Source organism: Zeus faber (genome assembly GCF_960531495.2).
Source record: "Zeus faber genome assembly, chromosome: 18".
NCBI lineage: Eukaryota > Metazoa > Chordata > Actinopteri > Zeiformes > Zeidae > Zeus > Zeus faber.
The window spans coordinates 21,932,060-21,947,593 of NC_137210.1; the positions used below are offsets into that span (position 1 = coordinate 21,932,060).

The following is a 15,534-nucleotide window of genomic DNA, read 5'->3' on the forward strand; positions in this document are numbered from 1 at the left end:
ATGTCAAATTTTGGACTTTGAAATTCTTTAGTGATTTCATCAATTGGGCAATTGCTTCTGGTGAGAAGATTGTTGACAGAAATGTGTGTTTGATAAGGTTTGAGATAGTGTGTGAGAATTTCAAATTGTCCCTGTCTGGATTGCGGAGAGTAAAGACCAGACGCTGAAACAGGGTTAAAGTGTAAATCCATTAAATTGTATGTGTTTTTGTCTGTGGGTGGATTACAGTCGTCCTGGAATTCCACTTAAAACTGCAGCGCTGTTTCCTTCCAACATCCAGCTTTGCCCTCGTCTATGCCCCAAGACGGTCATTTTCTTCTCTCCAAAGTTTGGGTCCTCCGGATCGACTGATTAGTGTTTCTTTCATGGACGCTTGAGATGGTGCGGATATTTTATCACCCTAGGTTGCCATTCTGTAATGAGTGTTCCTCCGTATCGACAGCTTACTGACTTCACCACGCTGCCTCTAACGTCCTGTGAATGCTCGATCCGTGCATTCTTGCCATAATGAGGGCAGTGGTTATTAGTGGAGGTAGAGCGGGTCGTCTAGTAATCGGAAGATTTTCGATTCCTGGCTCCTGCTGTTAGCGTGCTGATGCGTTTTTGAGCAAGACACTTAACCCCCTAACTGCTCCCCGGACGCCGCTTTATGGCAGCCCACTGCTCTTAGATACGTCAGTGACTAGGATGGGTAAAATGCAGAGAAATGCATTTCGTCGCCTCACCACTTGTACTCGGTGCAATGACAATTAGTTGAATCTAATCTAATCTAATAAAGGTGGACCCCGCCATAAATAATGGAAACAGCATATCGAGGAGCACAGACATGATGGCTGTTCCTTAAAAATTGCAAGCTAAAAACAGAATATGTTGTATCAAATATGTATTTTTTTTGTTTTTGTTTTTTTACAACTGAATAATCTTACGGATTACCACTTTAATCAACCTTCCCCTGACAATTTGATTGTCAGGGGAAGGTTGATTAAAGTGCATCACTACATATTTTAGAAATGGCAAGTTATACCTTAAAAAGCAGTGGACTGCTTCAGCTCAGGTCACATGGTACAGAATGTAGGCTTCACCTCCCGCAGCAGAGGCATCATCGCCATCATCGCCATCATCACCATCATCATCACCACCATCATCATCGTCATCCCACACCGCGCACCTCGCAGCGCGCTCCTCAGTGCGGTGCGCTCCCCGCCGCAGCTCCACCATGACGCGCTCCTGGCCGTTCTGCCTCCGCGCCCCGGACCCACATGACGTTCAGGTTTCGTGATTCTCTCCATCAAGGCACCAGACGGAGGATGCGGCTGTTCACCGCCACAGCTCTGCTCTTCCTCTGCCTAGATGCAGGTAGGTTCCCGGCTTCTTTATTGCAATAGCTGCGGCGCTCTGCTGCTCGGGAGACGGTGCGTCGTGGCACCACACGGCTCCCGCGCGTAAAACGGCTGAAGTGCCCCAATTAAGTTTGGTTTCAGACAGTTGGTGTGGGTTATAGAGTTTGTTAAAGGTTGACCATTTCGAGCCGGACGGATATTGGAAGCAAGTAAGAAATGAAATTGAAATAAGACTCGATATCAGCTTGGTTAAGTTCACAAGTGTGTTCGAGTGTGATCAACTCTGTGGACATCTAACGCGCGGGAATTCGTTTTTTAAGAATTAAGACCGAGCACACAAATAATGTCCGAAAACTTGAGGAAGCTGGGAGCAGTATAATGCAGCTTTAATTCTATTTCCACGGTACAAATCAGATCAGAGGACCTTGTGCGAAATAGTCTTTAAAATCCACATTTCGTTCCTAACCTGATGGTATGTTCCTTAAATATCTTTAATTCCTCCTGGCACTAAATGTATGAAGTACAACACTGTATTTCCGAAACATAATGATCATAGATTATTTTTTAGATTTCTTGTATCTGTTTCTGTAATCTGGTTTATTTTATTTAAAAAAATAAAATCAATGTAGTACCTATTTTTAAATTATTTAAATTATGACAATATGCAGATGTTTTCTGTGCGATAATAGAAAAATTGAAAATCGAAACTGTATATTCAAATGTGCTGGCTAATTGAGATATGTTAAACACTGTTATGTTTCGACACACTAATTCCGCAAGCCAGATGTAGGATAATGATAAATAATGAATCATGCCTTTCATTTCCTTTCCAACTGTTACCAGCAAAAAAGATCTGAGGACGAAGACGTAACTTTATCGTGCAATGTCATCTGTAGATAGGTTTAATAGTAGTTTTGTAACGTAAATCAGCAAACAAACCACCTTGCAATGCAAAAATGAATACGCCACTCACAGCTTGTTGTAGTAAGTGGGTGTTGAAGGAGGTTTGACATTCTGAAGAAGTGATGAATAAGTCTGAACTCAAATAAAGCCCCAGAAACTCTTTCTTAGACTTTAATGCTGAACTTTTCTGACTCGGTGACTCCAATCTCTTTTTTTTCCCTACATGCTGGTTTACCGAGAGTGAGAGATGTAGAGAGATACAGCAAACAGAGACAATATACTGATCTATATACAGTATACATATATATTGGATGCAAGGCGGGGACCAAATGGATCGGGCTTGTTGTTCCAGCACATCCCGCAGATGCTCGATCGGATTGAGGATCCGGGGAATTTGGACGCCGAGACGACACCTTGAACTCTTTGTCACGCTCCTCAAACCGTTCCTCAACACTGTTCGCTGGGAGTATTGATTTTCCATGCATTCCAGGGCAGGCCCTGCAGATCCAGTGCTACCAATGTGAGGAGATGACGCACAACGACTGCTCGACCCCAGAATACATCGTCAACTGCACCGTCAACGTGCAGGACATGTGCCAGAAGGAGGTTCTGGTGAAGGAGGACGGTAAGTGGGATCTCTGCGTCCAACCACAGTGTTGTGCGCTGTCTGTGCCAAATGTTGTCGATGGAAGTAAGGATATCATTTTTTAACAAAATTTGATTTCTCAAAGTTTTTTAGTGCACGGGTGTGTGTTTTTCAGAGGAGTAGAGTTACATAAATTAAATTTCCTTTCACCGGAGAGGTTTTTTTCTCCACATGAAGAGGGTATCTGGTCGATGTAAAATGTCCTCTATATAGCAATTTGAGGTCCCAGATATTTTCATAACACGCAGGGAGCAGAGTTTGTGCACTTCAGGTTATTGTCGTCTTCCAACTGTAACCCATTCTTCACGGTTGTGGTTTTCAATCACAAAGGCACCGCAGCCGAGCCTCAGGCTGCTCTCCGCAGGCGACCTGGAAAGTTCATCTCACTTTGAGCGGAAAAACAGTGAGACTGCATGTTTCCCAGTCGCCTATAGAGCTGTGGAGAGTATATCACCGTGTATTCCACCTGTGGAGCTGTTAATAGCTAGACACAATGGCTCACCTGTCCCTTTCCGCGAGGTTTGCAATTCCAAGTTGAAATGTAGTTTCAAATCCAAAAACGTCATTGTCGGGCAACATTGATGGGCAACTGTGTGACATTTCCCCTCCCTTAAGCAATAACCCCAGCTTCACTCATTCAATGGTGATAGAGGGTTGGATCATTTTTTGAGCGAAGGAAACCCAGGGTGCAGTGGCGTAAATATCAAAAGTGCAACCGGTTCAACTGCACCGGGGCCCAGTGGCCCCAAGGGGGCCGGTTCTGTCGGCGCGCTGGCGATGGGGCGGCCGCGAACTGCGCTCCACTGTGCGTCCCCAAAAGCTGTGATCTTTTATTTTACATGGAGGCTATTTCATTTTACTCCATTCAATGAGGACATTGAACGCAATAAGAGAAGCACCGTGGGTAACGGACCGTGCGTAACGGACACTCTCTTTGATTGCGTAGAGCGGCAGAATGGCGAGGGCCGGGCGGGTGTCCCTACATTTGTCCATATTCAAACTGCACAAACAAGATAGAGGTATTAATTCGAAAATTATTATGGAAATCCCTATTTCATATAGTGTCGCTGAAAATAAGAAGCAGAGATAATCAGTTTTTTAGGTTGATATGCAAATGACCCTGAACTTTGCAAAATGTTTTGCACTCTGAGCAGGTTAGTCACGGATTATTGTTTCCCGTGATTTTCTCCTCACACGCACAGTTAATATTTGTAACAAATGATTCCGAAAACAATATAGCAAGTTTGTACGCCCAATGTTGAACCAGGGCTTCAGTGGGATTTTGGAAGGGAAGGAGCTGGTGGAAACACCCCCAAACGGCGGCGACAAGTGTGGCACGGCGCCACTTATGAAAACCAAACACTCGAGACATGAGCCTGTGTTTTGGGATTCTCCTTGGGGTTTTCCTTTTGTCGTTGTGCCCACGTCCTTGCCGGGAATGGGAATCCCGCATCAATCTGCAGTCCGGGGCGGCGAGGACGCACGCGGGTGTTTTTAGGCGTTCATCGCCGCGCCACGCAAACCTGAGTTTGGAACGCGGCGCGACTTCAACGTCTTCCCGCTGCACACGCGAAGGAGGCGGGCGGAGGGGGGAGGCGGGCGGGGCGGGGCGGGGCCATCTTTCACGTGTTTTCGCCCCAACCCGTGCGCTTGGTGCCTGTTGCCTGCGCCTTTCGCCATCAGCCGCAGCAGGTCACTCTTCACACCCCTGCGCTGGGCTTTGTTATCGCACCCGCTGGATTTAGGGGTCATCTTTCTTTTTCCCCCTTTTTTATTTTTTTTATTTTCCCTCCCAGCGGCGGCACAAAAGCAATCAGCCGCTGTCTTTGGGACTATGACGTGTGGTTCCCAATACTGAGGCCCGGGCCGTGCACCGCGGTGTCGACAGTTGTTTAATAAGAAAATTTCCGCATGGATGCCCCGTGTCCACCCGTGCCTTTATCTCCCGGCATTATCATCACCGCACCTCCGCCAGGGAAAGGGAGGGCGTGAAAATTTTAACCGGCCTCCCCGTATCAACGTCTGGAAGAGATGTGCCGACAACCGCACAAACAAATCATCGTTTTCGGGAGGGGGGGGGGGGGGGGGTTAAGGTCGTTAGGAGCACAATCACAAAGCCCGCGGTTTGACTCGTTCCCTCAGCGCGCTGGCCCTGCGATCGCCGCTGTGAGCGCTTGATTGGGCGCGTGGCTCCAGATGTTCCCCGTATAAAAGACGGAGCAGCTCTGGAGTGCATCTCCGGTCGCGTTATTTCTTTCCCCCTCCCCAATCGGGGGATTAGTTTCCCTCCGCCCTGAGGGGTCCTCCAATCCGTCTTCTGCCCAGATTTTCATGCTGTATGACTGGCAAAGTGGCTGGCAGAACGGGGGGGTAGGTAAAACAGGCACGCACACGCGCACACACACACGCACGCACGCACGCACGCACACACACACGCACACACACACACATGCACACACACAGCCCCTCCCTCGTCTCTTTCAAACCAAGGCCATTACAGTGCCAGGCTCCTTATCTCAATGACTTTCCTATCACTGCCGTCATCATTCCGCTCTGATTGTGTGGAGATTCTTTTGGCCGAAGAGAGACCCTCGCAGGTGATGCTGCTGCTTCTTCTTGGCCGGCCTCCAATTATTTGAACATCCACTGTCTTTTCGTTTAAGGGCAGGGTAGCGTGGGAGGTAACTGATGGACCCCGGAGACTAAGAACTGCCTCTCTCTCTCTCTCTCTCTCTCTCTCTCTCTCTCTCTCTCTCTCTCTCTCTCTCTCTCTCTCTCTCTCTCTCCCCAGCGTAAACACTCTGTCATTAAAGATGTGGAATTGGCTGCCCTTTATTTTCTCAGAGGCCATTTCACAGAGAAGATAAATAATTGAAAGTAATCACGCACAACAACATAATGCCATCAGGGATATAGCTATGAATACAGCCGTTGTCATTATATCAATTCACGTGGGCCCCGGGTTTGAATAAATTCGTTGTTGCGAAACACAGGTGGCTGCACTATCAGGGATTGACGTTTCAGATAGTTATGAAATATCTTACGTAATAACTTCTAAACATTGGTAGCAATTTTTGTTTGCCGAAAAAAAATGATTTTTGGATTCTCTTCACAGTAGGAACACAACATTGTGTCTATGATAGGGCTCAATTAGATGTTTGTCCAAAAAGAAAAAAGTTAACCGGGTAGAGCTTCATAAATGAATTGTCGGATGACATGAGAAGTCATATCGCGAAAGTCCCATAAATTGTTCAGTGTGAAGACAAATTCCCGTATGCCGTTTGCAGAGGTGGAGAATTCCAGGTTCAGAAAGGAAAGGTCCTGCCAGGTTTTCTGCGCCACCCATGCATGCAAACCCGCACGGTTGACTCCAAATCCCGTCGTGGAATTTCACCTTCCGAAAACACGGACGTTCCACCGGTGGCCGCTCAGCTGTTGATATGTAACTGGAGAAATTCCTCGCTGAGTAAAGAAAAAAAAAAAAAAACGTCATTACGCGCGCCGAAAGTCGGCTTCTCAACACTGAGATCCCTGTGATAAAGTGTCAATCGCCGCCGAAACCCCCCCCCCCCGGGGGCCACTCCCCGGAACTCGTGAGGTAAACACTGAGATGGTTGGAGATAAACATGTCACAGTCATAGTCTGTCAACGCAGGTGCACGGGCGCACGGCACCGCGATTCGCGCCGGCGCTGAAGGTGTGTTATTATAGGAGTGTGCTGAGATGCGGCGCGGCGAGTGGGGGCTTATGCTCAGAAGACAAATAAGCGAAGCCATTCCCTTCAGATTCCTTTGAAAGGGTAGCGTGAATATCAAGCGTTAGCGAGTCGTCTGCCGGCGGTGGAGCTGGCGATATACTGTAAATACCATCTCGGCGAGGGCAGGGACGCCCGGGAGGCGGTTCGCCGAGAAATATCTTCCATTTGCGTCGTTAATAGGTTTTTATCGCTACGAGAAAATGTCCAATAGTTGTGAAAGTTACTCTTTCTGAAAGGGATTCATTGTGATATAAGGACTTCGGTAGCTCAACGTTGACGATTGGCTGTCAACACTGAACATATTGTGCAAATGCCGACAAAAATATCGGCCAAAGTTTTTTAAATTGTCTTCAGTCTGAGCAATGTGTTTTGTTATGCGCGACTATCGACACAAAGCACTGATCTAATCTACCAGGGTTCCACCCTATGTTGCCGACAGCACATTGGTCCCTCAATCCTATGCTCCCTCCATAGAAAAAGAAGAATAATGTCTGTATCTGGGACATGGTGGCATGATGGTTCAGATGCTGCCGTCGCAGGTTCAGGTCCTGACTTTTCTCACCCACGTCCCGTTCCTCTAATCAAACCATCGGGGATGAGCAAGCTTCATAACACCCTGTGGCTCAAAGACGTGAGCCGCCGTGGGAGGACTTCAGTGTTCAACGAGGAGTGAGCTTCTGAAAGGGTTGGAAGTCCCCGGAGACCCGGTGGCATGGCGGTGTTGTTGCGCTCGCCGAACACGTCCGTGGGTGTCAGGAGGGCGGGCCGGATCGGAACCGCATTAAATCCCGCCGCGGTGGGTCCGGTGGGGTCTTTGGCGCCCGTCCAGGAATGATGACGCCGGGGGGTTATCTGAGGGAAAAAGGCTTCGGAATTGACTGTTGTTCTAGAAAAGCAATTTCGCTGTGAGTTATACTCATTTTCCCATCTTCTGCTGAGGGTGTATTACAGATGATGTGTTACCGGCACGTATGCTGTGCCTGAAGGATGTCCCGCACACATTCCTGTCATAAATCTAAAGCGCATGCGCTCAGCATTAATGTTGGATTGTCATCTTCAGACGACGTGGGGTGTTTCAGCTTTCTGTGAAACCGTACTGGCCGCGCCTGAAACGTCACCCGTAGCTGTACAACGTCCGCCGCACAGGTCTTTCACTCAGAAACACCCCGAGCGTTATCATTCCCAGAGGTCAGGGGGCACCGACTCACCCCGACACCTCCCCCCCAGACCCACCGCAGATGGGATTTGCTGTTGTTGCGATCCAGCTTGCCGGGACAGAGGGGAGTCGAACCGGCCAACCTCCTGACATCCACGCGTGTGTTTCGGAGCCGCGGACACCGTCGAGCCACCGGGTCGCCTTCGCGGGCAAACTCTGGTCTCCGGGGGGGGTTTTTAGACGCGCCCTCGGGGCGTCGCACTCGGCCTCAAACCCCTCGGCTTATCTCTTTGAGCCCCAGAGTCTTAATGACCTTGGTCGTCTCCTCCGATCAGAACTCGAACCTGCGACGGCAGCGCTGGAAGGCAGCGTCTGAAACATCGTGCCAACAGTTCACCTTCGAGCTCGGCCTTTGGTCCCCGGGGCGCTTTTAAACACACCCTCGGGGGGGGGGGGGGGGGGGGGGGGGCGCCTTTGAAAAGATTACTTGGCACCAAGCCCCGCACTTTACCGAATCAAAGTCCTCAGCTTCCAGCGGCTTATCTCTTTGAGCTCCCGGGCCTTAATGAGGGAGGTTGTCTCCACCTAATGTGCCCCGACGAGAGAAGGCTCTCAGATGGTAACGCTGCCGCCGTGTATGCTGCCGTCCATTGGGAGGAACGTCCGGGTTGACCGTAGAAAGGTCATTTTAGGCTCAAGGTCATTGTCTCCCCTCTTGGAGCTGCAGCAGATTGCAGGGAAGTCGTGCTTCAGGTGTTCGTGTCCTTTTTTGAGATTTTTGCCCCTGCCCCAAAAATGCTACGGGCCACGCCACTGCGCTGGTATATTTAAAATGCATAATGTGATGGTACTTTTCCGCTTCCAAAGATGCTCATACTGATTCAGTACAGAGAACAAAAATAAAGGTCTATTCAGTAATAGGAACATCTGAAATGAAGGTTTTTAAATTGAACCCTCCAACAAGCAATTACAATTTGTAGCATGTTTTAAGACAAGCCACTTTTTCAATATGCATATAGGGGCCTGGGAACACAAATATTCTCCCAAGCCGGCGTTTTAAGGGCATGTGTCACTTTTCATCCACTGGTCGCCAGTGAGTGGGAGTGTGTTCGTGCTGATTCATTCCGGGCTCCAGCGTTTCCAGGTCATCCTGTCCTTCCCATTCAATAGTTTTCGGAGCACGTCACAGACAGTAGGACAGACCACGCTCCACAACGCCTCCCTGATTTGGCTGCTTATCTAAATTAGCTATTACTATTCATGAAAGCTAATTTGCTGTATCGGGAGAGGGGGAAATGAAAGTGTACGCCGTCGCAGTAGTTTACATTCACAGTTCACTTAAATAGTCGGATGAAGGGTTTTAGGCAGTTGTCACCATGGTGACCTTAAAAAATTAGCATTTTATTTGGTTGATTATTTGAAAGGGTGTGGTTTTATGAAGGTTGTAAGACCCTAAACTAAAACATTTAATCTCATCATTTCATTATGCATGTTGAAAGTGTTCCTAAAAAACATATCATTGACTGTATTTGCTCTTTGTTCTTAAAGCAACATGATGTAACTTTTTTTATTACTGTAAAATCACACGTTCAGAATAATTTCATGGTACACTGAATTGTAATATGGAGAATGGCACCTCTTTCATTCCCACCCGCCCCCTTGAACCCCTGTTCTTGCACTACGTAACTTCTGAGTTCGGTTTCTAAAACCGCAGGAAAAGTACGTTACACTTTACGGCACAATGTCACTTCCTTGATGTTTGGCTCAGGTAATTACGTTTTTTTTCTTTTGCCTGGTAAAATTGATTAAAAAAATTAATTATAAACTTGCCGGTCAATGCTCATATGAAACGTAGCCGCTTCACCTCCCCGAGGAGAGACGGGCCAGTGGTGCGCCTGGCGCCCGCACATCAGCTTCCCTCACTCTCATTGCGCCACAGGGCTTGTCTCCCTCACTGACTCGCGCGTGCGAGTGAGCGAGCGAGCCGATCTGACAGGCCGAGCACATCTGGTCCCCGCACCGGTAGCAGGGGGGCGATCCCCGCGGGGAGGGAAGCGCCGTTGGAACCGTGGACTGAGTGCTCTCTGAAGCGGCCCGAAGGTTCAAATTTGTCCGGTAAAACAAATGATTTTCTGACAACGGGCCGAGTTTTAAGACAGTGGCGTGACATGGTAGTGTTACATAGTGCTGCTTTAATGTCATTTCAGATGGTTGACTGTTTCCTCTGTAGTTTCTGGATGATTTTGATGTTGTTGATGAAGAAGGAGTCTCCGCTGACGCTGACTTGATTAAAATAATTGTTTTATAACACAAATCAGCATCAAACTGGACTTGCCACGGACCGCCCAGGAGAGAACAAAGTCGGAGATAACATACCACATCTGGTTCCAATCCATAGGTGTCAGCTCAGCTTCTGTCTTGCCATAAATCTAAACATTTTCGCTTCTCTCCTCGCTGGGCCTCCAATGTACACACTCTAAAGTTGACTTTCTCCGTGTAACTTTCGAAGTGACATACGTTAATATTATTACCCCACTATATCTCATTTTTGGGAGCTCAGTGACCTATTCACCTCAAACCTTCCAGACGCCTCACTTCTTTACATTTGTTTAACACGTACAGATGTTTTTCAAATAGAAGGACCAATCATGATGTTGATCGATTACCACATTCCAATTAAATGAAAGATAGACAGAGAGACAGACAGATGGATGGATGGATGGATGGACGGATAGACAGACAGACAGACAGACAGACAGACAGAGAATTGGATAGATGGATGGATGGATGGATAGACAGACAGACAGACAGACAGACCGACCGACAGACAGACAGAGAATTGGATGGATGGATGAATAGATAGACAGACAGACAGATAGATAGATAGATAAACAGATAGATAGACTGGCAGACAGACAGACAGACCTACAGAGAATTGGATTGATGGATGGATGGATGAATAGACAGACAGACAGACAGACAGACAGACAGACAGACAGACAGACAGAGACAGACAGATAGATAGATAGATAGATAGTTACTCAACATATATAACTATAATATATTTCAGCTTTTATGAGAAAAAGTGCATTCAGTCCATTTTATTGGCAATAAGATCCAAGCAGCCTGATGGCGTCTTTACCTTGTGCTGGAGTGCTAAATGTCATCTCATTTCAGTGCTTTATCAGGGTTGAAATAGAGGGATATAAATCCCACACAGGAAGACGGTAAAGGGGGATAACGGGCCCCGGGGGAGTTTCCCCCTGTATCGCGGACATTTGTGGGGTTCTGCAGAAAGAAAATAGAATCTTTCACGCCAAGGTATTCCTGGTGCATGAGATCTCGTACAGCATCAAACACTGAAAATACGATACACCACATTCAAGCGATACATATATTAAGAGAGAGGTATTAACGCTCGCACAGCGACATTATCATCGGTTGGCGTCTCCAAACAAATCCCCTTGAACTCCGCGGGCGCTTTCTTGTAGATCTCATAATCTAATTCTTGCCACGGCGCATTTCCTTGGCGCGCTGGACAACGAATTTGACGTTTTTTCAGCTTTTTTTTTTTTTTTTTGCGATCGATCATCATAAACTACCTTGACGGGGAAATGTTGATCTGAGTGCTGACGGTTCGAGTTTTCTCCACCGAGAAATATACGGCGTGCGATGTGAAATCTCCATATGCGTCGGGCATCTTTATAGCGCTTCACGCAATATGAATCACCCCCCCCCCCCGGAGATTTATCGCGGTGATATTTGCGGGAAAATTTGCGACTCGTCCCCGCACGGGAAAAGCCGTCGGTCCGGCGCCGTCCCGTGAGAACCGCGAGAGGGGCGCGACGCCGGGGCGATTTGTTTGGGGCTCCTGAACAAATAAGCTGATGAAATAAGATGTAATGAACCAATTGGGCCATAAACTCATTAACGGCGGTCTAGACGTTTTATACGCACGAAAAAATGAATTGTTTTCCCACCGTCGGGTCAGCCGTATCGGGCAGCGATTCTCAACGCTGGGTCCTTCGAGGGGTCCCGCTTCACATTTCACCGGTTGACATTGGCGAGCTTAAGAGAATGCATGAGAATGACTGTTTGGGTCGTAGTTTCACTGTGATCTCCCCAACTCTAGTATAGACAGGTTACGAGAAAAAGTTGTAATCACGTTATAGACTTTCTGCGAGTCGCGAACGTCTTGCGTTCTGGGGAAACAGCCTTGACCCCCGCGTGCCGGCCCCTCGGCGGCTTTGCTATCGGTTTCCCTCCCCTCCCCGCGTCGCGTGCAACGCCATCACTTCAAAAAAGCCCTGAGAGCTCTGGTCCTTTTTGGCCTCGCCGCGGCGCTCGGCACAGGCGTACGGGCGGCTCACTCCGTCTCGTTCTTGCACTTTGGGAACTGCACTTGGGAACTAGATTTGTTTTTCCCTCTTTGTGCGTTTTTGTTTTTTTGTTGTTGTTGTTGTTGTTGTTTGTCAGGCCACAGCGATTGTATTTTGTTGGCACACGGCGCGGTGACAGTGTCGGCTCCGCTTAAGTATTCACCTGCGCGCGACAGCTTCGGGTGTTTACAAGGATGAGCCGGCGTCTGAACTCCTGCACCGCGGCAGCCCCGGCACGACGTCCGGACGTTCAGCCGTTCGGACACGTCGGGTCTATTTGCGGCCTGTTTTGCACTGCGGTCAGATTTGAGCGCACGTTGCGAGCGGACTTTTGGTTTTTTGTTTTTTCGAAGCCTCTCCACCGGCGCTTCCAGCTCTTAGAGGGTCAGGGTGGGATGTGTGTTTGCGCTCTGCGGATCCTCGTATAAAAATGAGTGCACCAAAAAGCAAGGAGGGAAATAATAGCTTTTAATACTGTGTTAAAGTACTCAAGTGCCCCGTCATCGCCACAATAATTGACGCAGAAACCAGGAAACCACGGATGACTGTGATCAGAGTGTCAAACAGGGGTTCAGTGGTTTCTGGTTTTCGTTGAACCACCGAGAATTAATAAAAAATAATTATGTTGACGCCATGAAAATCATGCGGCAACACGTTTATTGTAGTGAGGAGGGGGAAAAAAGCAAAATTCAAGCAAATTAAGTTCCCACTGAATTCCCTCGGTGCTAATGTATTCCTGCAAGAAACGGCGGTTTAAAGGCTGCTAATCTACTGATATTAACATGTTGATTAACTTTATTGAAACGTCTTTCCAAGACATCTTCATTGGCCTTTAAGGTTATAATATTCATGATTTCTGCGTTTTTGTTTCAGAAGAAGTGGTTGGCAGAGCTGCAGAATAATTTCAGTTAAGCTGCGGAAATCAAAAGTGCGGACGTGAAAACTTATTTTTCGGATTTGGCAGAAAATAACAGTTTTCAATCGATGCATTCAAGGTTGCATTTCTTCAGGGTCGGCAATCGCCTTTTTCAGGACAACGGCAAGCTTTACAGTTGGATCGTGTGAAACATTCTCCCTATAGGTAATACAGAATGCTGTTTACATTAAAATACATTTCAGCTTCCAACGAAAAGGGCACACGTGTTGCTTTTAGGTGACAGCTCTGCTGATCGGAGCCACGAACACGGATGACTCAGGTTTGAATCTTCGGGCCCCGACGCGATGGGGAATAAAACATTTCAGACTTTGTTAAGATCTGATTACTTGACATTTTTTGGTAACCCCGGTGGCATTCATAGCACTTGTGAGGCAGGGAAGGATTATCGCAGTTTCTTTTTTTTTTTTGCTGTTGCTGTCGTGCCCCTTACATTACGTTTGGAGCTCGTTGGGGAGGAGGGGAACAGCGGAACCCTGCGAGGGTTTTGGGGAAAGTCCTGTCGCTTTGAAGACCCAAACAATTTAAGCGTTTTACCTCGTGTCGGAAATTCTTTCTGCTGGGGGTGCAAAACGTCGGCGATAGAGGGCGCCCGCCTTCTAACCTGAGTGAAACGCCGGCGCTGGCAAGTGGCGGCGGCTGTGGCAGGTCGGCGGCCAACGGAGCTGCTTCACGGAGATTTATGATGCCAGTGCTCGAGCTTCACTCCCCAGACGAGTGTCTGGCTAGAATGGGATTCTGTGTGGAGCCCCCTTATCGTCGGCGCAAGGGATATAACATCAGGTCCTGTGTATTATTGGATGTAGGCGTAGACCGTAGCTTATTTGATTGAGATACATCACTTTGGAGGGGCACAAGTTTTCAAAACTCAAAGGAACGGCCTAGTCACGTCCTGCACCGACACTGAATTGGGGAAGGCTTTTTTTGAGGACTGTGGTATGAAATGCAAAGAAAATTGAAGTAAATCTTGGGTGATTTTAACCGTTTTACATAACTCGATAACTTCCCTTTTAAAAAATGTGCATATCTGTGCAAAGCTGGTGCTTCAATGGCAAAAGGAAGAAAGAAAAGTAAAAGTAGATGGGACATTAAATACAGCACATTTTCCTTTCTCTCTGAGTTACAAAATTAATCTGGAGAGCTAATCTGCAGTTTAAGTACTCCGCACAATGAAAGCCAAATAGATATTAAACTATTCATCTGCACCATGTGGTATCGGCTTTCTTCTGCTGATGGCTTTTTAAATATGCCAGCCGTCTCTCCCTAGATAAAAGGACGTATAATGCGAGAAACTTAAACCTCCTCAATAGAATTTTAAAACGGAATCCCTCAATTCTCTTCGATACCACTCATCGCTTTACCCATCTGTCCCCAACACTTGTGCACCAACCACCTCCCGCTGCACCGCGGGCAAAACCCTAAACGTGTTCATTTTTCTTCTGCGCAGGGATACACTACCGCAAGTCCTGCGCCTCGTCAGGAGCCTGTCTCATCGCATCCTCGGGGTACCAGCAGTTCTGCACCAGCAAGCTCAACTCGGTGTGCATCAGCTGCTGCAACACGCCGCTGTGCAACGGACCCCCGCGACAGAAGAAGCGACCCCCGCCCTCCGCCGCGCCGGACCTGGACAAGGGGGGCTCCTCTGCGCTCCCTCTCCTGGTGCTCGGCCTAATTTCCTCTGCCCTTTGCTGACAGAACCATTAGACTCCGAGGCCGACGCGCTTTCCGAAAGTACACGTGGAGAGATTCTGGGGAAGGAGGGGGACGGGTAATGTATTTACTGAGACATATTAAAATGCATATGGTTAAACAAGCAGTGGAGGATGGGAGGGTTGGCGGGGTGGGGCGGGGCAGGGGCGGGGCGGGGTGGGGGGTATATAATTGCATTTGCTGCTGCCACAGAGGCTCGCTGAATTTCCATCGCAGCTTTTTGTCCAAAGGCCTTCCGAAGAGGTTGACTGAATGAAAACGGTACTTAGAGATTTCATCATCAGATGTGTGAACAGCGGTGAGGAAGCGGCGGGGGAAGGTGAAGTGGAGGACGCCGCCCTGCAGACGGAACAGACTCGGAACGACGTGCCGGAGCGTCCGGCTGCCTCATCAGGACTGAAGAGGGCCGAGGCGCTTTTTGCCCTCGGCCCCGTGTTGAACTGGGACAGGAACTGGGAGGCCAACGGGGAGGGGGCCCGTGAGGGAACGACATTTGCGGAAACGATCACCACCGAGCTCATCCCGCTGAAGTCATGCCACAATGCTTGAGTACCACATATGCCTGTATACTGTATTTCAAAAATATTGAAGGCGGTTGTGTAAAATGTGCTGTTTGATTAAGTTAACAAAGGTCATCTGCCCGAATCTATCATTGTTTTGGTAAAAAAACAAACAAACAAAAAAAAACAACTGAGAATTCAGAAACCATC

At 48.1% G+C, this 15,534-nt stretch overlaps 1 protein-coding gene across 1 annotated transcript; it reads left to right on the forward strand.

The window, feature by feature from the left end:
* Positions 1 to 1,059: 1,059 nt before the first annotated feature.
* LOC307243932 (ly6/PLAUR domain-containing protein 1-like) lies at positions 1,060 to 14,806 on the forward strand (the record flags this gene model as incomplete). Its single annotated transcript, XM_080018901.1, has 4 exons — positions 1,060 to 1,186; positions 1,294 to 1,356; positions 2,734 to 2,868; positions 14,562 to 14,806. The coding sequence occupies 4 exons, from the start codon at positions 1,060 to 1,062 to the stop codon at positions 14,804 to 14,806; spliced, it is 570 nt and encodes a 189-aa protein (XP_079875027.1).
* Positions 14,807 to 15,534: the final 728 nt, after the last annotated feature.